Genomic DNA, 23156 nt, shown 5'->3' with positions numbered 1-23156 from the left:
TTATTCTTTCTAACAAAGATATCTACATATATTTTAGGATGTTGTGTATCCCCCCCAAAAAATCAGAATTCATGTGAACATTACAGTTTTCAACACAATCGCTTTTTTGTTTATTAATAATTTTAAGCATATTTTAACACAGGCTTAATACCTAATTTTTAACATATTCCAGGCCCTGTTCTTACCTCATATCCCAGCTATAATGCCTTGCATTACACCTGGGAAGAAAACACTTCAATTTGCTGAACTTCCATTGGCTCAACTTACTCCAAGGCAAACATTTTGACTATATTAGCCCCCACAGCTACAAGGATACACTTTCATGCTAGGTTTAGGAACTCATATTGAAGCTTATAGAGACCCCAACTGATGAATAGAAAAATATAAATAAATATCTACTTTGGTTTAGATACAAGCATCATTAAACCTCTAACACAATACATTCATTCGACTTGGTGACCTCTTCCTAAATATTTGGTCAAATTATTGGTTTTCTGTATGGTTTCCTAGAAACAAGGGACCTCAACTTAACCCTTTGATGCAACTTACCCCACTCTCCCCTACTATAGAGCACACCTACTTCTAGTGGTCCATTAGACCGGTTTCCCTGTGACCTGATAATCTCACTTCGGTGTAGTAAACTTTCACTGGTCAAATATGCAGAGGATGATAAGGCCTGGATGATAATTGTCTGAATTAATGGCTTTCTGCTCCAGGCTCTTCCCTAACCTTAATGACACTGTCATGGTATGGCTATACCAAACTCAATCTCCTTGTTACCACATTACCCTTACTCTTTCCGGTCATACCTGAATGACATTTCCGTATTGGATTACAGTTCCTAGCAGCTTTCGGTTCTCAGATTCATTCTGTTTCTTCTCCAGATCAGCAGCATGCTGAAACATAGGGATAACATATTATGTCAGACAATACAATAGCCACAAACGAAAGCGAAAAAAACTCAACAGACCGATTGTCGGTCTGCACAGTTCGGGGCCGGTTGTTCGCTGTTCATTCGCTTGCTGTCTACGCGGTGTGTTTAAATGGGACCGCCCACCGTTGGTGATTGCCGTCATTTTCACTTGTTTCTACATGTAGAATCGGTTTGCACTTGGTATGCAAATTACGGCCAGTACTCTGTTCAGAGGTGCAAAGTACTCTCGGGCCGGAGACGCTCGACAATCCTACCGGTCTGTCCATGCCTTTAGATTTAGTGCTCCAAAAACACATTAAGAATAAGATGCAGTACTTTATGAAATACCGATCTGGGTTTATGGCGTGTAATAAAAGTGGTGTCTCACTTATAATGATTTTCTCGACCTCAACAACACAGCACCGCATGCAGATTAGAACCAGAAAAGAACCAGAATGCAGAATGGGAAGCAGTTGCGTTAGAGAACAATGAACAGAAACCAGTGGGATGAGGGTACTCACGTGGAGTTTGTTCAGTAGTACTGTGTCAGTGGTGCTGTTTCCCCCTGGTTTTGCTGCCTTCCAGAACTGTTTCTGTGCAGAGTACCTGTTCATGGGGCACAGCTTGAAAAGGCAGTCTGGAAAGAAGAACAGAGAAGGAGAGTCAGAGAACAGATGTGCTGATTTATCATCAAATCCATAACATTGAGTGCATGATGAATAAAGTGGTGGGAATAGTTACCAAAAGGGCGAGGAGTAATTGGTTGTCAGTATAACAAGAACATGAATATCTCTAAATCAATACAACAGGATGATGGTGAGTCCTGACAGAAAAGCCTAGTTCCTCCTCCAGTCCCCGAGGCTGGCTACCGGCAAGGCACAATGGGGGACCTGATTATCTGTGACAGGTGTACACAATTGCCGTTCCAGTGAGCACCAAGCGCCACCACAAAACTCGTCCAACGAACGCCACAGTACAGGGATTAGCTGTCATGGGATGCATGGTGGGGGAGAGGGAAGAGCGGGATGGATAAGCACAGGAGGAGGTGAAGAGAAGAGAGCCAGGGACAATAGGAGAGACGGATAGGTAAATGAGCGAGGGAGAGGAAGTGGGTTTATGGAGTGAAGAAGACCATGTTAGGGGAATTAGGATAGGAGGACAGAATTGGGAGGGGTGTAAGCAAATGATACAAAGTACGAAGGAAGGGTTGTGTTTTTTCTTTTTTTAACAACAGTTGGCAAACTGTGCAGGAAATGGCAGGGTACAGTATGACACAACCCACAGTGCAAACATTGAGGAACAGACAGGAATCAACATAAAACAGGCCATTGAAATGCTTAAAACAATGCTGCTTTAGATCAAATAAATGGAAGTTTACACAGCAGGCCCACTGTACCAAATAATATAATAATGTACTACTATATACAATACTTAGTACAGAATTGTCACAGTCACATTAAATACAGCATACTCTGCCAGACTGTGACGATCCAATGATAAAAGACTCAACAGGTGACATTCTTCAAATACCATCGCCTTCTCCTTTCATCCATGTTACCACAGCTCTCTGAGAAGTGTATGACTACAATCAGAGACAGTCTATCACTGACAGGAATGAGTCGTCCTAGCAGCGGGTAATATTTCCTAGAGAAACACACCTAAGTGTCAGACATGTCACCAAAGCAATTACTGTTGCAATGTACCAATCCCACATCAGAGAGGAAGAAGTGAGGTTTAAAATGCTGGGTTAAAGCTCCATGGAAACCAGTCCTTTTAAATAGCTTAACAGGGCTATTAATACTCAACAGGGATCTTAGGATTTAGCCAGGTACACTTTCCCTCTGTTCAGTGCTCAGGCACACAGAGTCTTGCATGGAGTCTCAGTCCTGTTGCTGTGGCTACCTGGAGGAGTGATGAGGCCTGTGAGAGGCTGGAGAGGTAGGGTGAAGAGGAGTACACTGCTCCATCCCAAACCAACCTTGAAGCCCCATGAGGAAACTTAGGCAAATAAGGTTGCAACATGCTGATGCCATAGCGCTTGGTCATGTCATCACTTGAGGCCATCTCTTGAATTTCCCTCAATAGACTCTGCTATAATTCAAATGCAAAGCCTGTAAAACACTGCAAGAGAATGCTATCCTCTCACTGTGCAGCGGGAACTGTAGCCATGACTGATAGGACTTTCAGAACCGCACAAGAGCTCCATTGTTCTACATCCATATCCATTACTGACCAATCTCAGAGTCATTTCTCTGGAATCCCAATAACTCTGGAACCTTGAAATGTGCAATAGATACCCACAATACACTAGAACTTCAGTTCCAGAAGGAACTTCTGACTTTTAACAAAGTAGTTCACTACCAGCACAGTATTCACTTCATGCATTCAATGTAGGCTGAATTTTTTGTTCTGGGCCCAGTTTCCCCAAAATCATTTTAAGGCTAAATTAATTTTTAGAACCTTCATAGCAGCACCACTAAATCTCCAAACTGTCTTTGAAATGGTTACAAACACTCAAAGAATAAAAAGATGAATGAAAACTGAGATGACTGCAAATAAAATATAAATACAGTTTTGGCTACATAGGCCTATATACAGTTTTTAGATCATATTGAAATACATTTAATGTTCAATCAATTGAGTTCTATTTTGCTTATTGTATGCTACTCTCTGTAATTTTTCCCTCAATATATTTCATGATGTGTAACAACATGTGGGCAATGATGTGCCAAATCTGTGATTTAGTGCATCATTATAGGGTAAGCATTAGAATAAGCAGCATAGTTTGCAGCCAGCCAAATATGCAATAATATCTTTCTAAGAGCTGATCCGTCGCCAGTATTGTAGAATAATTCTAATGTTAAGGTAAGATTTGAATGAAGAAAGCTGATCCGAGATCAGCGCTGCCTTTCTTTCGATCCTATCAGTATCAACACATGCTTCAACAACTCACTTATTTAAAGTTCTCCCTTTTGCGTGAGTTGTTTCGGCCGTTATATGAACGATGCATCTTGAAAATGAACTGTGACGTCACATCTCTGCGTTGCCTCCGTGCTGCTTGTTGCTACCTGCCAAACTTTTTTTTTTTTACTTTTAATAACCATTTAATTAAAAGTATGCATTTAACCCATTTACCAACATTTTACTTTTTTCATCGCTGAACTTTATCATTTTTTTTCTACTTTTTCCACCCCGGACGCTTTATCTGGACATGGTTCTACAGGATCTCCACCAGCCGAAAAGCTCAGTAGTAACATTAACGCTATGCCATCTAATTGCAGTCGCTGTACTCATAATCTACAGGAGAACTATCACCTTATTGTGAGGATAGCAGAGTTGTAAGCCCAGCTTCATATGCAATCGTTAGGCAAGGGCAATTTAAGTGTAGGAAAGGATGAAACAGCATCTGTCACCAGTAAGTACAGATAGTTGTATAAATCCCCCCCCCCAGACAATTTTTTCAAATCTTCTGGAAAGAAATGCTGTCGGCATGCTCTACCGGTGTCGCTAATTCAGCCAACATAAACTTTAAAACAGGTTCTCCCCATTAAGCAACGAGTCAGAGTCAGATGCCGAGCCTTCTAAGCTCTCTCCTCCACCCGTTACGACGGGGTCTGAGCCACCGAAGCCTCCTACCATTAGCTCTGACAAATTTAAAACCCTCGTCATTAGTGACTCCATTACACGCAATATACACTTAAAAATAATAATCCAGCGATCATACACTGTTTACCAGGGGGCAGGGCTAAAGCTAAAACTGGCGAGTGTAGAGAATATAGGGATATTGTTATCCATAGTTACTGTTTACAGGCCTCCTGAGCTGTATACAGCATTCGTCACTGAGTTCCCTGAATTCCTATCGGACCTTGTAGTCATGGCAGATAATATTCAAATTTTTGGTGACTTCAATATCCACATGGACAAGTCCACAGACCCACTCCAAAAGGCTTTCGGCTCAGTTGGTTTTGGTCATTGACTCAGTTGATTTTGTCCAACATGTCTCCAGACCCATGCATTGCCACAGTCATACCCTAGATCGAATTATGTTCCGTGGAACAAATATTGTGGATCTAACTGTTTTTCCTCATAATCCTGGACTATCGCACCACCATTTTATTACGTTTGCAATCGCAACAAATAATCTGATTAGACCCCAACCAAGGATTATCAAAAGCCATGCTATAAATTTTCGGACAACCCAAAGATTCCTAGATGCCCTTCCAGACTCCCTCCACCTACCCAAGGATGTCAGAGTATAAAAATCAGTTAACCACCTAATTGGGGATCTAAATGTAACCTTTTGTAATACCCTAGATGCAGTCTCACCCCTTAAAACAAAAAACATTTCTCACAAGAAATGAGTTCCCTGGTATACAGAAAATACTCGAGCCCTGAAGCAAGTTTCCAGAAAATTGGAACGGAAAGACAGTACCAGAAAATAGCTTGGAAAGTCAGTACCTTACAATATTAAAAAGCCCTTACTGCTGCTCGATCAGCCTATTTTTCCAACCTAATTGAGGAGAATAAGAACAATCCAACATTTATTTTTTGATACTGTCGCAAAGTTAACTAAAAAGCAGCATTCCCCAAGAGAGGATGGCTTTCACTTCAGCAGTGATGAATTAAACTCTGACAAATCATTTGTACAAGCATTTCGCTACACTCGCAATAACATCTGCTAACCATGTGTATGTATGTGACCAGTAAAATTTGATTTAATTTGTACGTTTCGTTGTTCCTCAAGGTTCCGTTTTAGGACCACTATTGTTTTCACTATATATATATTCTACCTCTTGGTGATGTCATTCGGAAGCACAATGTCAACTTTCACTACTATGCAGACAACACACAGCTGTACATCTCGATGAAACATGGTGAAGCCCCAAAATTGTCTACCGTGAAAGACTGTGTTTCAGACATAAGGAAGTGGATGGCAAATGTTTGACTTTTAAACTCGAACCAAACAGAGATGCTAGTTCTAGGTCCCAAGAAACAAAGAGATCTGCTGTTGGATCTGACAATTAAGCTTGATGGTTGTACAGTCGTCTCAAATAAAACTGTGAAGGACCTGTGCGTTACTCTGGACCCTGATCTCTCTTTTGACGAACATATCATGAATACTTCAAGGGCAGCTTTTTTCCATCTTCGTAACATTGAAAAATCAGAAACATTTTGTCCAAAAATGATGCAGAAAAGCTAATCCACACTTTTGTCACTCCTAGAATAGACTACTGCAATGCTCTACTCTCCGGCTACCCGGATAAAGTCTTTACTGAAGACTCATCTCTTCAGTAGGGCCTATGATTAAGTGTAGTCTGACCCAGGGGTGCGAAGGTGAACGACAAGGCACTGGAGCAACAAACCGCCCTTGCTGTCTCTGCCTGGCCGGCTCCCTTCACTCCACTGGGATTATCTGCCTCTGACCATATTACGGGGGCTGAGTCACTGGCTTACTAGTGCTCTTCCATGCCGTCCCTAGGAGGTGTGCGTCACTTGAATGGGTTGAGTCACTGACGTGATCTTCCTGTCCGGTTTTGCGCCCCCTCGGGTTCATGCGGTGTAGGAGATCTTCGTGGGCTATACTCCGCCTTGTCTCAGGGTAGTAAGTTGGTGGTCTGTTGATATCCCTCTAGTGGTGTGGGGGCTGTGCTTTGGCAAAGTGGGTGGGGTTATATCCTGCCTGGTTGGCCCTGTCCGGGGGTATTGTTGGATGGGGAAACCGTGTTGCCCACCCCTCAGTCTATTATATCTGGTTTAATTCTCCTGTCTTATCTGGTGTCCTGTGTGAATTTAAGTATGCTCCCTCTAATTCTCCCTCTCTCCCTGCCCTCCCGAAGGACCTGAGCTCTAGGACCATGCCTCAGGACTAATTGGCCTGATGACTCCTGGCTGTCCACAGTCCACCTGGTCTCCACCCGGCACAGTCAGAAAAGGACTGGCCACCCCTCAGAGCCTGGTTCCTCTCTAGGTTTCTTCTTAAGCTCCTGCCTTTCTAGGGAGTTTTTCCTAGCCACTGGTCTATATCTGCATTGCTTGCTTTTTGGGGTTTTAGGCTAGGTTTCTGTTTAAGCACTTTGTGACACCTGCTGATGTAAAAAGGGCTTTATAAATACATTTGATTTAAAACACTCGTCCATAGCTATCGGGAAACCAGGCCCAGAGCTAGTATGGCAGTAAACAAACTGCTGCTTAACAGGCATTTATTTCGTATTTTGGAGAAATTACAGCTTCAAAAGTTCTTAAGCACTCCAGGAACAACTGTACTTTGGTAATAGACTCTTTCCCAATTTTATTAAGTGACTGGCTTCAATATAATATTACTGAGCCAGCAAGCGCAGTGAAAAAAACTAGCTAGCCAGCTAAAACTGGTACAGCTAGCTAGCTAATACTACCTGCTAAATCAGGATTTCATCTTTCCTCATTTGTTTCAACACTTGTGTGTCATCAGACTTAAAAAACAGACAGCTAGGTATAGGCCTACTGTTAAGTTTTTGTATATTTTTGCTAACTAAAGTTCAGTTATTTCTTTAGCTAGCTAGATAGGTAGAACAAACTGAAGGGAACTGTCAAGCAGCCGTGCAGTGAGTGTGTGAGTGACCAGCTGCCTGCAAAGTGGGGTGCCCATTTTCTCAGGCGCATGATGAATTGATTGAAGCAGTGTAATGTTAGGTAGCATTATTTGGTGTGGAGAACCTATTGAATGCGGAATCACATTTTTGTTCATGACATGTCACAAGGTCTAGAGCAGGGCTTTGCTTATAAATTCACAAGATAATGCCCCTGACATTTTGATACTTCAAAAAGAGATATGATATATCGAGTTAAACATGGCTATCTCATTCCACTGGCCAATGATGACAGTTTCTAGAAGGATGGGCTCACTCTACAAACACTATGACTGTCCTTCTTATAAACTCAACAGAAAAAACAAAACATCCCTTTTTCAGGACCCTGTCTTTCAAAGATAATTTGTAAAAATCCAAATAACTTCACAGATCTTCATTGTAAAGGGTTTAAACACTGTTTCCCACGCTTGATCAATGAATCAGAAACAATTAATGAACATGCACCTGTGGAAGTGTCATTAAGACACTAACAGCTTACAGACGGTAGGCAATTTAAGTCACAGTTATAAAAACTTAGGACACTAAAGAGGCCTTTCTACTGACTCTGAAAAACACCAAAAGAAAGATTCCCAGGGTCCCTGCTCATCTGCGTGAACGTGCCTTAGGCATGCTGCAAGGAGGCATGAGGACTGCAGATGTGGCCAGGGCAATAAATTGCAATGTCTGTACTGTGAGACTCCTAAGACAGCGCTACAGGGAGACAGGACGGACAGCTGATCGTCCTCGCAGTGACAGACCACGTGTAACAACACCTGCACAGGATCGGTACATCCGAACATCACACCTGCGGGACAGGTACAGGATGGCAACAACAACTGCCAGAGTTACACCAGGAACGCACAATCCCTCCATCAGTGCTCAGACTGTCCGCAATAGGCTGAGGGCTTGTAGGCCTGTTGTATGGCAGGTCCTCACCAGACGTCGCCTATGGGCACAAACCCACTGTCGCTGGACCAGACAGGACTCACAAAAAGTGATCTTCACTGATGAGTTGCAGCTTTGTCTCACCAAGGGTGATGATCGGATTCGCATTTATCGTTGAAGGAATGAGCGTTACACCATAGGCCTGTATTCTGGAGCGGGATCGATTTGGAGTTGGAGGGTCTGTCATGGTCTGGGGGGGGGGGGGTGTATCACAGCATCATCAGACTGAGCTTGTTGTCATTGCAGGTAATCTCAAGGCTGTGCGTTACAGGGAAGACATCCTCCTCCCTCATGTGGTACCCTTCCTGCAGGCTCATCCTGACATGACCCTCCATCACAACAATGCCACATTTTTTTACATTATTTTTTTTGGTCATTTTAGCAGACGCTCTTATCCAGAGCGACTTACAGTAGTGAATGCATACATTTCATTTCATGCATTTTTTGTACTGGCCCCCCGTGGGAATCGAACCCACAACCCTGGCGTTGCAAACACCATGCTCTACCCACTGAGCCAACCATACTGCTCATTCTGTGCGTGATTTCCTGCAAGACAGGAATGTCAGTGTTCTGCCATGGCCAGCGAAGAGCCTGGATCTCAATCCTATTGAATTATGGAATGTCAGTGTTCTGCCATGGCCAGCGAAGAGCCCGGATCTCAATCCCATTGAGCACATCTGGGACCTGTTGGATCGGAGGGTGAGGGCTAGGGCCATTCCCCCCAGAAATGTCCGGGAACTTGCAGGTGCCTTGGTGGAAGAGTGGGGTAACATCTCACAGCAAGAACTGGCAAATCTGGTGCAGTCCATGGGGAGGAGATGCACTGCAGTACTTAATGCAGCTGGTGGCCACACCAGATACTGACTTTTGATTTTGACCCCCCCTTTTTTCAGGGACACATTATTCAATTTCTGTTAGTCACATGTTTGTGAAACTTGTTCACTTTATGTCTTAGTTGTTGAATCTTATGTTCATACTAATATTTACACATGTTAAGTTTGCTGAAAATAAACTCAGTTGACAGTGAGAGGACTTTTCTTTTTTTGCTGAGTTTAGTATCACAGTTGAGTATTGATCAATCTCCAACCAAGCGCAGAGTGCTGCTCCCTGAGTGAGTGTGCTTCTGCATGTCAGAGATGTAAGGTCTGGTTTGGTTCCAGGAAATCAGCATATGGTTTTTCTTCTGTACTGTGGCATGAACACACTTTGCACTTGTCTTGCTAAAATGAACTGCCTGGTCTTGCATCGAATCAAACACCATGGTGTATTATTATAATACAAAAGCACAAGACAGGGCTGGACATGGTGGGAAAAGTCGAGGGGGAAGCAGTTCATCAGTGCAGGACCTTGTGCTCTATTTTTGACAAAGAGAAAAAATATGAACATTTAGGACAGATGTTTAGCAGGGAGGGCAGGATCAAGACAACTAAATGGTTCAAGTAGGTAGCCAGGTCTCTAATTAAATGCATCTGAGATTTGCTCTCTTTACTAAAAGCAGAATTCTTCCTTCCCTTTCATTTTTCGCTAGTTAGACAGCATTGCCAAATAAGGTAGGGAGGTCAGTGGGAAAAGGAGCTGGAGATAGGAATGGACCCTGCTGCCAATGTCTACCAATACTCTTGTAGGCCAACCCCTCAGACAAAAACTCTGGTGACCTACAGTATAACTGCCCAACACAACATCAGTCCAGATAACTTCAGTCACTCCCATTGCTGCAACTAAGGTTCATCCATCCAAGCCTAGATGATTAAATAGACGAATGTCCAGTAGTGGACATGTCTACTGTGGCTATTTGGGGAACCAAAACAACAGTTGTGCAAACCACAACAAAAACATCTCACCATCTTGACAATGCAAGCCATTGAGCAGAAAAACGATTCCAAAATGTGGCTAAAGACCTAATGTAGGCCTATTCTCAGTCAAAAATGAGAATGGTAAAGCCAGAAAATGAACAAAAGCGTCACGAAAACATACAGTTGAAGTCGGAAGTTTACATGCACTTAGGTTGGAGTCATTAAAACTCATTTTTCAACCACTCCATGCATTTATTGTTAACAAACAATAGTTTTGGCAAGTCGGTTAGGACATCTACTTTGTGCATGACACAAGTCATTTCTCCAACAATTGTTTACAGACAGATTATATCACTTAAAATTCACTGTATCACAATTCCAGTGGGTCAGAAGTTTACATACACTACGTTGACTGTGCTTTTAAACAGCTTGGAAAGTTCCAGAAAATTATGTCATGGCTTTAAAAGCTTCTGATAAGCTAATTTACATAATTTGAGTCAATTGGAGGTGTACTTGTGGATGTATTTCAAGGCCTACCTTCAAACTCAGCGCCTCTTTGCTTGACATCATGGGAAAATCAAAAGAAATCAGCCAAGACCTCAGAAAAAAAAGTCTGGTTCATCCTTGGGAGCAATTTCAAATGCCTGAAGGTACCACGTTCGTCTGGACAAACAATAGTACGCAAGTACTAACACCATGGGACCACGGAGCCGTCATACCGCTCAGGAAGGAGACTCCTTCTGTCTTCTAGAGATGAACTTACTTTGGTGCAAAAAGTGGAAATCTATCCCAGAACAAGAGCAAAGGACATTGTGAAGATGCTGGAGGAACAAGTACAAAAGTATTAAGGTGGGGCAAAAAAGTATTTAGTCAGCCACCAATTGTGCAAGTTCTCCCACTTAAAAAGATGAGAGAGGCCTGTAACTTTCATCATAGGTACACTTCAATTATGACAGACAAAATTAGAAAAAAAAAATCCAGAAAATCACATTGTAGGATTTTTTATGAATTTATTTGCAAATTATGGTGGAAAATAAGTATTTGGTCATTAACAAAAGTTTATCTCAATACTTTGTTATATACCCTTTGTTGGCAATGACACAGGCCAAACGTTTTCTGTAAGTCTTCACAAGGTTTTCACACACTGTTGCTGGTATTTTGGCCCATTCCTCCATGCAGATCTCCTCTAGAGCAGTGATGTTTTGGGGCTGTCGCTGGGCAACACGGACTTTCAACTCCCTCCAAAGATTTTCTATGGGGTTGAGATCTGGAGACTGGCTAAGCCACTCCAGGACCTTGAAATGCTTCTTACGAAGCCACTCCTTCGTTGCCCGGGCGGTGTGTTTGGGATCATTGTCATGCTGAAAGACCCAGCCACGTTTCATCTTCAATGCCCTTGCTGATGGAAGGAGGTTTTCACTCAAAATCTCATGATAAATGGCCCCATTCATTCTTTCCTTTACACGGATCAGTCGTCCTGGTCCCTTTGCAGAAAAACAACCCCAAAGCATGATGTTTCCACCCCCATGCTTCACAGTAGGTATGGTGTTCTTTGGATGAAACTCAGCATTCTTTGTCCTCCAAACACGACGTGTTGAGTTTTTACCAAAAAGTTATATTTTGGTTTCATCTGACCAGATGACATTCTCCCAATCCTCTTCTGGATCATCCAAATGCTCACTTGCAAACTTCAGACGGGCCTGGACATGTACTGGCATAAGCAGGGGGACACATCTGGCACTGCAGGATTTGAGTCCCTGGCGGCGTAATGTGTTACTGATGGTAGGCTTTGTTACTTTGGTCCCAGCTCTCTGCAGGTCATTCACTAGGTCCCCCCGTGTGGTTCTGGGATTTTTGCTCACTGTTCTTGTGATCATTTTGACCCCACGGGGTGAGATCTTGCGTGGAGCCCCAGATCGAGGGTGATTATCAGTGGTCTTGTATGTCTTCCATTTCCTAATAATTGCTCCCACAGTTGATTTCTTCAAACCAAGCTGCTTACCTATTGCAGATTCAGTCTTCCCAGCCTGGTGCAGGTCTACAATTTTGTTTCTGGTGTCCTTTGACAGCTCTTTGGTCTTGGCCATAGTGGAGTTTGGAGTGTGACTGTTTGAGGTTGTGGACAGGTGTCTTTTATACTGATAACAAGTTCAAACAGGTGCCATTAATACAGGTAACGAGTGGAGGACAGAGGAGCCTCTTAAAGAAGAAGTTACAGGTCTGTGAGAGCCAGAAATCTTGCTTGTTTGTAGGTGACCAAATACTTATTTTCCACCATAATTTGCAAATAATTTCATAAAAAATCCTACAATGTGATTTTCTGGATTTTTTCCCCTCATTTTGTCTGTCATAGTTGACGTGTACCTATGATGAAAATTACAGGCCTCTCTCATCTTTTTAAGTGGGAGAACTTGCACAATTGGTGGCTGACTAAATACTTTTTTGCCCCACTGTATATCCACAGCAAAACGAGTCCTATATTGACAACCTGAAAAGCCGCTCAGCAGGGAAGAAGCCACTGCTCTAAAACCGCCATAAAAAGCCAGACTACAGTTTGGGGACAAAGATCGTACTTTTTGTAAAAATGTCCTCTGGTCTGATGAAACAAAACTTGAACTGTTTGGCCATAATGACCATCGTTATGTTTGGAGGAAAAAGGGGGAGGCTCGGAAGCCGAAGAATACCATCCCAACCATGAAGCACGGGGGTGACAGCGTCATGTTGTGGGGGTGCTTTGCTGCAGGAGGGACTGGTGCACTTCACAAAATAGATGGCATCATGAGGATAGAACATTTGGTGGATATATTCAAGCAACATCTCAAAACATCAGTCAGGAAGTTAAAGCTTGGTTGCAAATGCGTCTTCCAAATGGACAATGACCCCAAGCATACTTCCAAAGTTGTGGCAAAATGGCTTAAGGACAACAAAGTCAAGGTATTGGAGTGTCCATCACAAAGCCCTGACCTCAGTCCTATAGAAAATGTGTGGGCAGAATTGAAAAAGCGTGTGCGAGCAAGGAGGCCTACAAACCTGACTCAGTTACACCAGCTCTGTCAGGAGGAATGGGCCAAAATTCACCCAACTTATTGTGGGAAGCTTGTGGAAGGCTACCTGAAACGTTTGACCCAAGTTAAACAATTTAAAGGCAATGCTACCAAATACTAATTGAGTGTATGTAAACTTCTGACACTCTGGGAATGTGATAAAAGAAATAAAAGCTGAAATAAATCATTCTCGCTACTATTATTCTGACATTTCACATTCTTAAAATAAAGTGGTGATCCTAACTGACCTAAGACAGGGAATTTTTACTAGGATTAAATGTCAGTAATTGTGAAAAATTGAGTTTAAATGTTTTTGGCTAAGGTGTATGTGAACTTCTGACTTCAACTGTATATTAAGACTACAAAGACAACTAAAAGGTACTCTGCTGCTAGCTATTGATTCCTCTTTTTCTCAATACTAAGCAGTGATATATCTGGGTGAGTCCTGTTAGAGGTCTGAAACCTGATGCATGGATGGTTCATTCTCCTGAATCTCTAGCAGGAGACTGGACAGCTGCTTGAGAGGAAGGAATTGACACTGTCCATCAAATTATCTTGAGCTCCTGCACCAAAAAAAACACAAAAACATCCATACGGCAAAACATACAATTGACCTCAAACTAACCAGAGGCAATAAATTGACTCTTTACATTCAATCATCTTCCATTGTGCTACAGTGCAGGTGATCTTCGATATCCGGATGGAGAGTGCAATATAGAGTGTATTCGGAAAGTATTCAGACCTCTTAACTTATGTCACATTTTGTTACGTTTTCCACTCAATCTATCCACAATAGTCCATGATGACAAAGCAAAAAACTGATTTTAGCAACATTTTGAAAATAAAAAAAATGTAATATCACATTTACATAAGTATTCAGACCCCTTACTCAGTACTTTGTTGAAGCACCTTTGGCAGCGATTATAGCCTCCAGTCTTTTTAGGTATGACGCTACAAGCTTCGCACACCTGTATTTGGGGAGTTTATCCCATTCTTCTCTGCAGATCCTCTCAAGCTCTTTCAGGTTGGATGGGGAGCGTCACTGCACAGTTATTTTCAGGTCTCTCCAGAGATGTTAGATCAGGTTCGAGCTATGGCTGGGTCACTCAAGGACATTCAGAGATTGCTCCCGAAGCAACTCCTGCATTGTCTTGGCTGTGTGCTTAGAATCATTGTCCTGTTGGAAGGTGAACCTTTGCCCGAGTCTGAGGTCCTGAGCGCTCTGGAGCAGGTTTTCATCAAAGATCTCTCAGTACTTTGCTCCGTTCACCTTTCCCTCGATCCTAAGTAAGACTCCCAGTTCCTGCCGCTGAAAGACTTCACTGTAGGGATGCTGCCAGGTTTCCTCCAGAAGTGACACATGGCATTCAGGCCAAAGAGTTCAATCTTGGTTTCATCAGACCAGAGAATCTTGTTTCTCATGGTCTGAGAGTCCTTTAGGTGCCTTTTAGCAAACTCCAAGCGGTCTGTCATGTGCCTTTTACTGAGGAGTGGCTTCCGTCTGGCCAGTCTACCATAAAGGCCTGATTGGTGGAGTGCTGCAGAGATGGCTGTCCTTCTGGAAGGCTCTCATCTCCACAGAGGAACTCTGGAGCTCTGTCAGAGTGACCATCGGGTTCTTGGTCACCTCCCTGTCCAAGGCCCTTCTCCCCCGATTGCTTAGTCTGGCTGGGCGGCCAGTTCTAGGAAGAAGCCACTGTGTTCATGGGGACCTTCAAAGCTCCAGAAATGTTTTAGTAACCTTCCCCAGATCTGTGCATCCACACAATCCTGTCTCTGAGCTCTAACGACAATTCCTTCGACCTCATGGCTTGGTTTTTGCTCTGACATGCACTGTCAACTGTGGGACCTTATTTAGACAGGTGTGTGCCTTTCCAAATCATGTTCAATCAATTGAATTTACCACAGGTGGACTCAAATCAAGAAACATCTCAAGTATGACCAATAGAAACAGGATGCACCTGAACTCAATTTTGAGTCTCATAGCAAAGGGTCTGAATACCTATGTAAATAAGGTATCTGTTTTTTATTTTGAATACATTTGCAACAAAAAAATTAAAAACGTTTATTTTTTGTCATTACGGGGTACTGTGTGAAGATTTATGAGGTAAAAAAATTATTTAATACATTTTAGAATAAGGCTGTAGCGTACCAAAATATAGAAAAAGTCATGGGGTCTGAATACTTTCCAAATGCACTGTATAAGAGTAGTTGTGGTGTGTTTCATTACACACCACCTCTTCATTTTGTCACCATTGAACCTGAAGGTTGACATAAAATGTGACTCGCTTCAGGAAACTAGGCATATGTCGAGCGTCACTACTTTACAGGAGAGGCATTTCAATGTAGACACATCGGTATGTGTAGGTAATCGTTTCTAACGCAGCTATTTCAAAAGATATCGTAAAGTGTTGCTAATGCTCTCCACTTTCTGGAGGGCCATGTTTTGAAATCAAGGGAATGCCCGGTAGAAGCAGATGGAAAATTCTAGCGTTTCATTACAAATAATGCAGAGGGAGTCAAAAAAAGAACACACAGAAGAAGGCTTTGTATAAAAAACCTGTCTCTGGATTATATCTTCAAACTAAGGGTAACCATGTCATCCATGACAGAGAGGGAGAACATGACAGAGAGGGAGAAGCGTTCATCCATGTATAAGGGTAAGAGAGTCTAGCTTGCTACATTTTCATATACTATAAGATTCTAATTTTGTCAGAAAGTTGTTTTCATTGTAAGTTAAAGCTTACTGTTAACAGTAGCTGGCTTGCTCGCTAGCTAACGTTACATGTATGATCTGTGTAGTACATTTATATTTTAGTCATTTAGCAGATGCTCTTATCCAGAGCGACTTACAGTTGTGAATGCATACATTTCATTTTCATGCATTTTTCTTTGTACTGGCCCCCTGTGGGAATCGAACCCACAACCCTGGTGTTGCACACACCATGCTCTACCAACTGAGCCACAGGGAGCCATAGTAATACTATTTTTTTTTATCTCAGAGACATTTGCATTGCTAGTTATAGCCTGATTTTAGCTAGCTAGCTAACATTGGACCTAGCTAGTTGGTTAGCTTTAGCTACCAGCAGATTCATGAAGGGTCGGAACATTATGAGTTGGGATTATGGTTCATTGTTCAGATAGCTAGCTTGCTACATGTCTAAACAAAAGACTCCACTATGCAAGTAACCATTTCACTGTACCGTTTATACCTTCTGTATCCTGTGCATGTGACAAATACACTTTGATATAGTGTGTTTACCAGAGATGGTAATGTGAAGAACAACATGACCTGCACCAAAGTCAAATTGGGATATAACGTTAGGCCAACGAGACAGTGTACAAGTTCTAAAATTCTACGGCAGAATGGCCTGCTTTTATTTCGTCAAACTCACAACCATAAGCCACTTTCTGTAATAAGCTCGCCATTAACTTGTAAATAATGATCATGTTTTGAGTTTATTTTTCTGTAATAGCGAATACAAATTAGCTAAAGTTAAGACGTTGTCAGCTATATATGGTCATTATTTGAATTGGCTAGCCAGCTATGACAAGTTTGATGTCGGACAACAATAGAATGTTCACTGCGACAACTATCTACAGACATGTCGAAAGACGTAGTATAAACCAGCCTTTAGTCTTGAAATCTTTGTCTGTTTTGTACACTACCGTACTCACTCTATATAGCACATGGCCTCACATGTGAATCCTTAAAGAGATGGGTGGGGCTAAGGCTTAAGAGGGTGTGAACGATGCTGAATGGGTGTAGACAAAGAGCTCTCTAGTAGGTGAACCACAACATTCAAGGGCCATTTTCTCAAAAGTGGGATAACAAGTTTATGACTTTCAAAGCAGAATTACTTTCCCATTGTTACTCAACTGTAGTGTATGATATTCCCATTTCTAGCTCTGAGTCTCTACATTTATCCAATGTAAAAAACACAATTTAAAATAATTTTGCTACATAAGACCAAATTGAGCCGGTCAGTCACAAATAGAGAGTGATTTGTGTGACAATGACACGGACGTGCTAAATAAAGTAAAGTGGGGCTCATAATTTTCAGGGATAAAAATGTCAATTCAATTTACATGACCTTGATTCGAGTAAATGTAACTCACGTCATGTAACTCAAAAAAGAATGTACAAAAGGTCTGCTCTGGAGGCCTGCTAAGGCCTTGTGCTCATTTGAAAAGGGCTCCATTAGAGACCGAGACAGTATGGAGCCAGCACCTCCAGGAGCCCATCAAGCAGGAGTCTCACAACCACTCCCAGATGGCCCTCCCTGCTGATGCCAGAATCATCCTGCTGCACTGACCTTGAGATGCAGGGAGGCTTCTACTGTAAACACTCCAGGTGCTTTACTGTCTGACACATCACTGATCAGTCTTAAAGTCCCAATAACGTCTACCCTGTATGGTTTTGAGATAGTGGGGGGAAAAGTAACAGTCCGAGAATAAGTCTGAGAATAAAGCTCAAAACAGAACATTTATATAACTTCCAACCAATCATACAAATTCATAGCTTCTCCAAAATAACCTAATGTACTTTTAATCAAAGTGCTATAAATGAGAGTGTAGTCTATTATCTTATTATGTAGGCTACCAGTATACAATAAATGATGAAATTCAGCATTTGCATTATGCACAAAGCCTATGTGTTCGGAATGAGCTAAAAAGAGCAATTTTGTAGCATACTTCATCCACCGTTGAAATCTCCATCTAGGAAAGGTCAATATGCCATTTCTATGGCAATAGGATTGACACAGTGCCAGTTCAAACAGCCATGGCAATTTATGATGAACCCCACGAGTCCCAATGTACTTTCATTTCACTAATCACAGTAATCGTTCCGAGTCCTCCCGACTATTTGAATGACTAAACAACAAACACATTGGATTTGATATGTTAAAGCAATAAAAAGGGAATTCCAGAACGTCCAAGTATTAAATGTGGTAGGGTTTAAAACAGCAGTGCCATCAAAATACACTCGTAGATGTACCAAAGTGTTTTATTTCAGGACAGTGTTGTTGTTCATGAATTAAGATGCCTCTGAAGATATGAAGCTCTAGTTCCAGTGAAAGGAAAGTTAACGAAATAACAACAACAAAAAATCTATTTTTGTTGCTGCCTCAGCCTATCAAAATCAAAATCCCAATAACAGCAAACTGGAAATAAGGGTTTGCATTGGAACCAAGACACCAGGGGTTGCTTTTGGCTATCACAAATGGGCTTCAAAACCACCAAACAGTTTGCAACTTCACAGACAACATTACTGAGAGCAACACTCAGGCAAAACCAAACCCTGGAAACACATTGGAGTCTAACACCCAGTGGGATACATTTTCCGCACTACTGCATCAATCTATATTAACTGAGTGCTCACCTGTTGATGGAAATGTGGAAATGAACAGTGAAGTCTATCAGACCTGTCATGAAAGATGTATGAAGATCAATCTGATCTAATGCAAGGACCCCTGGGCTGTGTTCATTAATGTCAAACATTGATCAAAAGCATGACTCATAACTTGTAGTAGAAGAATCCCGAATGCCTTGAGAAACTGCCAGAAAATAGTACATTTTACTCACACACAATCCTGTTTCAGACTTCTAGACAGTCTCTGAACACTTAGCTCTGAGAGATGTCCTAGCGTAATCCACACTGCTTACATTTGCAGGAAATGGACTGCATCTGGCTAGTTCGACATCTCAGCCTCAATAACTATAAGAAACATGGCACTCTGCCATCAATCGCTTCACAAAATGTTTTACAGTCCAAAGACATTTGATACAAGCTTAATTTTTAAATGCTGCCACTGCCAGATAAAATAATAGATGAAAATTCTCATTGTTTTAGTGATGAAAGAACAAAGGGCATCAGAGTTAAACATACTTTCCCCTCAGAGTTAACACAGGCCTCTCACTAGGTGACACATTGTGGTGTACTAACTGTACTGTAATGTAGCCTAGTGCCACTTTTCAGTCAGGGGCTGAGGGGTGGCAGGTGAACGCAAGGTTAATTAGCTTCAGTACAGCTTCATTTTCACAAAGACACCAGTTCACATTTCATAACAAAGGAGCAGGGGTCACATCTCCATGTCTCAAAATACCTTTTATATCTACTCAGTGTCAACTACTGATCTAATGGTTACATGGAGCACAAACCATTTGGTTAAACATACAGTACTTAGTTATAATCCCCATGTAATGATGATGGCCTCAGAGAAGAGAATCTAAACAGCTTTTTCCAGTTGACATCATGTCCAGTGTATGTTATCGGATGTGACGACCCTCCTACTCTGTCTGCCGTATTCCTTCTCTTTGCTCTTGTTTTCCTTATTAGGATGCCGGTGGGCGGAGCCGGGAGGGTCGTCAGCGACATGGGACACACCTGGGCCCGGGTGTGTCCCAAGATAAATACACCACTTCCCCATTCATGGAGGAGACTCTCTCCATGCAGACACAGAATGATTTTGGTTGTGGTATTTTTGTGGCCTTTTGGTTGTTTGCTTTGGCACCTTTCAACACCCTGCATTATCACATTGATGCATGCAAAACACTCACTTACACACACACCATTGTTAATTGTATTTAGTTTACTTTATTTAATATATTTTGTTATTCCTTGTCTCCACGTTGTCTCCCTTTTGTTATGAACTTCGAGCCGGTTCGTGACAAGTAGGGGCTCATCCAGGATCTTGAAGGTATTGTGTTTGGGAGAAAACGTGGAGTTAATGTTTAGGTGTAGGTGCTTTGTTTGCATCTTTTTTTACAGCTTGTTTGAGTTGTAATGTTAGGTGCCCAGTACTGGTTGCCATTGTTTGTTTGGTAAACTTGCCACTGCAGCCCCTGCCCAGGCTGGAAACTCTTGTTCTACTTGCTGTTGGGACATTGGTCTTAGGTGAGTACAATCGGCTGTGTACCTCAGTGAGAGATTTGGGTAGGGTAGTGACACTTACTACCCGGAGCTATAGCCTTTTTCCCCTGTTAAGCTTAGTGACGTGTTTCATTTTGGAATACGTTGGACGTGGTTTATTTTTGTGTGGTGTCTGTGGACTGAGCAGTTGTCTCGGGGCCACATCTGTGGCTTGGGGGAATTTGCCAGCGTGCTGGGTGGTTTATTTCCTTGACAGCGGGCTACAGTGCGTAATTACCCACCACGAATCCACATGAAGACTAGGGTTGAGTTACTGTAGGTTTTGGGGAAGCTCCATATACAGCTCATCTCTCTTCTGTGGTGCCCAGTGTGATTGTCACTTCTCTTGTGGTCTGGTGTGTTCAGCAGAGTGGAAGAGCGAAAACAAATGTTTGTATTTACTTCTGACTATGGTGTCAAATGTAGATGAGTTCATTTGCTTTCCATCAGAGGAACTGTTAGAACTAAGTACTAAAAAATAGCTGTTGAAGATTGCTGAACACTACAAGATTGAAGTTAGTGATAAATGTCAAATTCTGTTACGTTGATGTTGCCAAAATTTAATGAGAATGACCCTGAGATGTTATTTTTGTTGGAGCTTGTTGCTGACACGCTCTTGTGTGCCCTGTTCCTGAATGTTTACGTGACTGACCATTGTTTGGTATTGTTCTGTCGCTTGTCTGTTCCCTTCTGGTCTCGTTTTCTTCTTTCCTCTTAGACGTTGCTTCCTGTGTGCAAAGGTTGCTGAGGTCTGGGGAGGATGGGGTTGGCTGGGGCAAATGGAAGTGTGAACATGTACACCTTCGTCAATTTGGGACGCAGCGGCTGTGTCAATTTGGGACGCAGAGGCTGTCACTTGTTCTGGGGTCCTTGTTCGTCCCTGGTTTTTATGGGGGGGTGGTGACGACCCTCCCGCTCTGTCTGCTGTATTTCTTTTTGCTCTTGTTTTCCTTATTAGGATGCCGGTGGGCGGAGCCGGGTGGGTCGTCAGCGACATGGGACACACCTGGTCCAAGGTGTGTCCCAGGATAAATACACAGCTTCCCCATTCATGGAGGAGACTCTCTCCATGCAGACAGATTTTGGTTGTGGTTTTTTGTGGCCTTTGCTTTGGCACCTTTCAACACCCCGCATTTATACATGCAAAACACTCACTTACACTACACACACTTAATTGTATTTAGTTTACTTAATTTAATAAATATATTTTGTTATTCGTTGTCTCCCTTATGAACTTCGAGCTGGTTCGTGACACAGAACAGGGGACACTCACTTTTACCAGCAAGTCACCTGTGCAACTAGAGCGAAAAACTCTAGATCACCTTTACTCCATGCACAGAAACACATACGAAGCTCTCCATTTGGCAAATTTGACCATAACTCAATCATCCTGATTCCTACTTACAATCAAACTCAAACTGGAAGTACCAGTGGTCCGACAAAGCAGATTATACACTACAGGACTGTTTCGATAGCACAGACTGGAATATGTTCCTGGATTCATGTAACATTGGAGTTTACCACATCAGTCACCGGCTTCATTAAGTGCATCGACGAAGTTGCCCCCACATTAACCTTACATACATATCCCAACTAGAAGCCATGAATTACAGGCAACATCCACACAGAGCTAAAGCTTAGAGCTGCCGTGTTCAAGGAGCAGGACACTAATCCGGACGATTATAAGGAATCCCGCTATGAACTCCGATGACCCATCAAAGATCGAATCCTACTATGCCGGCTCTGACGCTGAGCATATCTTGCAGGGCTTGCAAACTATCATGGATTACACAGGGAAACCCAGACGTGAGCTGCACAGTGATGTGAGCCTACCAGATGAGCTAAATTCCTTCTATGCCCACTTCGGGGCAAGCAATACTGAACTACGCATGAGAGCACCAGCTGTTCCGGAGGACTGTGATCTCACTGTCTGTACCCGACGTAAGACCTTTAAACAGGTTAACATTCACAAGGCCACGTACCCAAAATACGCGCTGACGAGCTGGCACCGACGATGAGACAAGACAACAACCTCTCCCTCAACGTCAGCAAGACAAAGGAGCTGATCGTGGACTACAGGAATGGGGCCGAGGACGCCCCCATCCACTTCAACAGGGCTGTAATTGAGCGGGCAGAGAGGTTCAAGTTACTCGGTGTCCACATAACTAAAGAATGATCATGGTCCACACACCCCAACACAGTTGTGAAAAAGTCACGAAAATGCCTCTTCCCCCTCAGGAGGCTGAAAAGATTTGGCATCGGCCCTCAGATCCCCAAAAAGTTCTACAGCTGCACAGTTAAGAACATATTGATTGGCTGCATCACCGGTTGGTATGGCAACAGAGGGTAGTGCATATGGCCCAGTACATCACTGGGGCCGAGCTCCCTGCCATCCAGGACCTTTATACGAGGCAGTGTCAGAGGAAGGCCCTAAAAGTTGTCAGACTCCAGCCACACAAGTCATAGACTCTCTGCTACCGCACTGCAGGCGGTACCAGTGCACCAAATCTGGAACCGACAGGAACCTGAACAGCTTCTAATGTAAATGATAATACTGATAAATACACTGAACAAAAATATAAAACGCAACATGCAACAATTTAAAGGATTTTACTGAGTTACAGTTCACATAAGGAAATCAGTCACTTGAAATAAATTCATTAGGCCCTAATCTATGGATGTCACATAACTGGGAATACAGACATGCATCTGTTGGTCACAGATACCTTAAAAAGAAGGTAGGGGCGTGGATCAGAAAACCAGTCAGTATCTGGTGTGACCACCACTTGTACCATGCAGCGCAACACATCTCCTTCACATAGACTTGATCAGGCTGTTGATTGTGGCCTGTGGAATGTTTTCCCACTCCTCTTCAATGGCTGTGCGGAGTTGCTGGATTTTTGCGGGAACTGGAACTCGCTGTCATAAGTGTCGATCCACAGC

General features: G+C 42.6%; 1 protein-coding gene across 8 annotated transcripts in view; it reads right to left on the bottom strand.

Moving 5' to 3' along the window:
• itpr1b (inositol 1,4,5-trisphosphate receptor, type 1b) overlaps window positions 1-23156 on the bottom strand; it is a 161724-nt gene that overhangs the window by 122875 nt on the left and 15693 nt on the right. For all 8 annotated transcript variants that reach the window (XM_014166417.2, XM_045705335.1, XM_045705334.1 and 5 more), the window contains exons 4-5: window positions 1435-1550; window positions 810-896 (exon numbers count right to left, since the gene is read on the bottom strand). In XM_014166417.2, the coding sequence (XP_014021892.1) occupies window positions 810-896; window positions 1435-1550 (203 nt within the window). The remainder of the gene's footprint in view (window positions 1-809; window positions 897-1434; window positions 1551-23156) is intronic.

Source organism: Salmo salar, chromosome ssa22, assembly GCF_905237065.1.
Source record: "Salmo salar chromosome ssa22, Ssal_v3.1, whole genome shotgun sequence".
Classification (NCBI taxonomy): domain Eukaryota; kingdom Metazoa; phylum Chordata; class Actinopteri; order Salmoniformes; family Salmonidae; genus Salmo; species Salmo salar.
The sequence above is the reverse complement of the archived record's forward strand: the minus strand, read 5'-3'. Positions and strand labels throughout refer to the sequence as shown.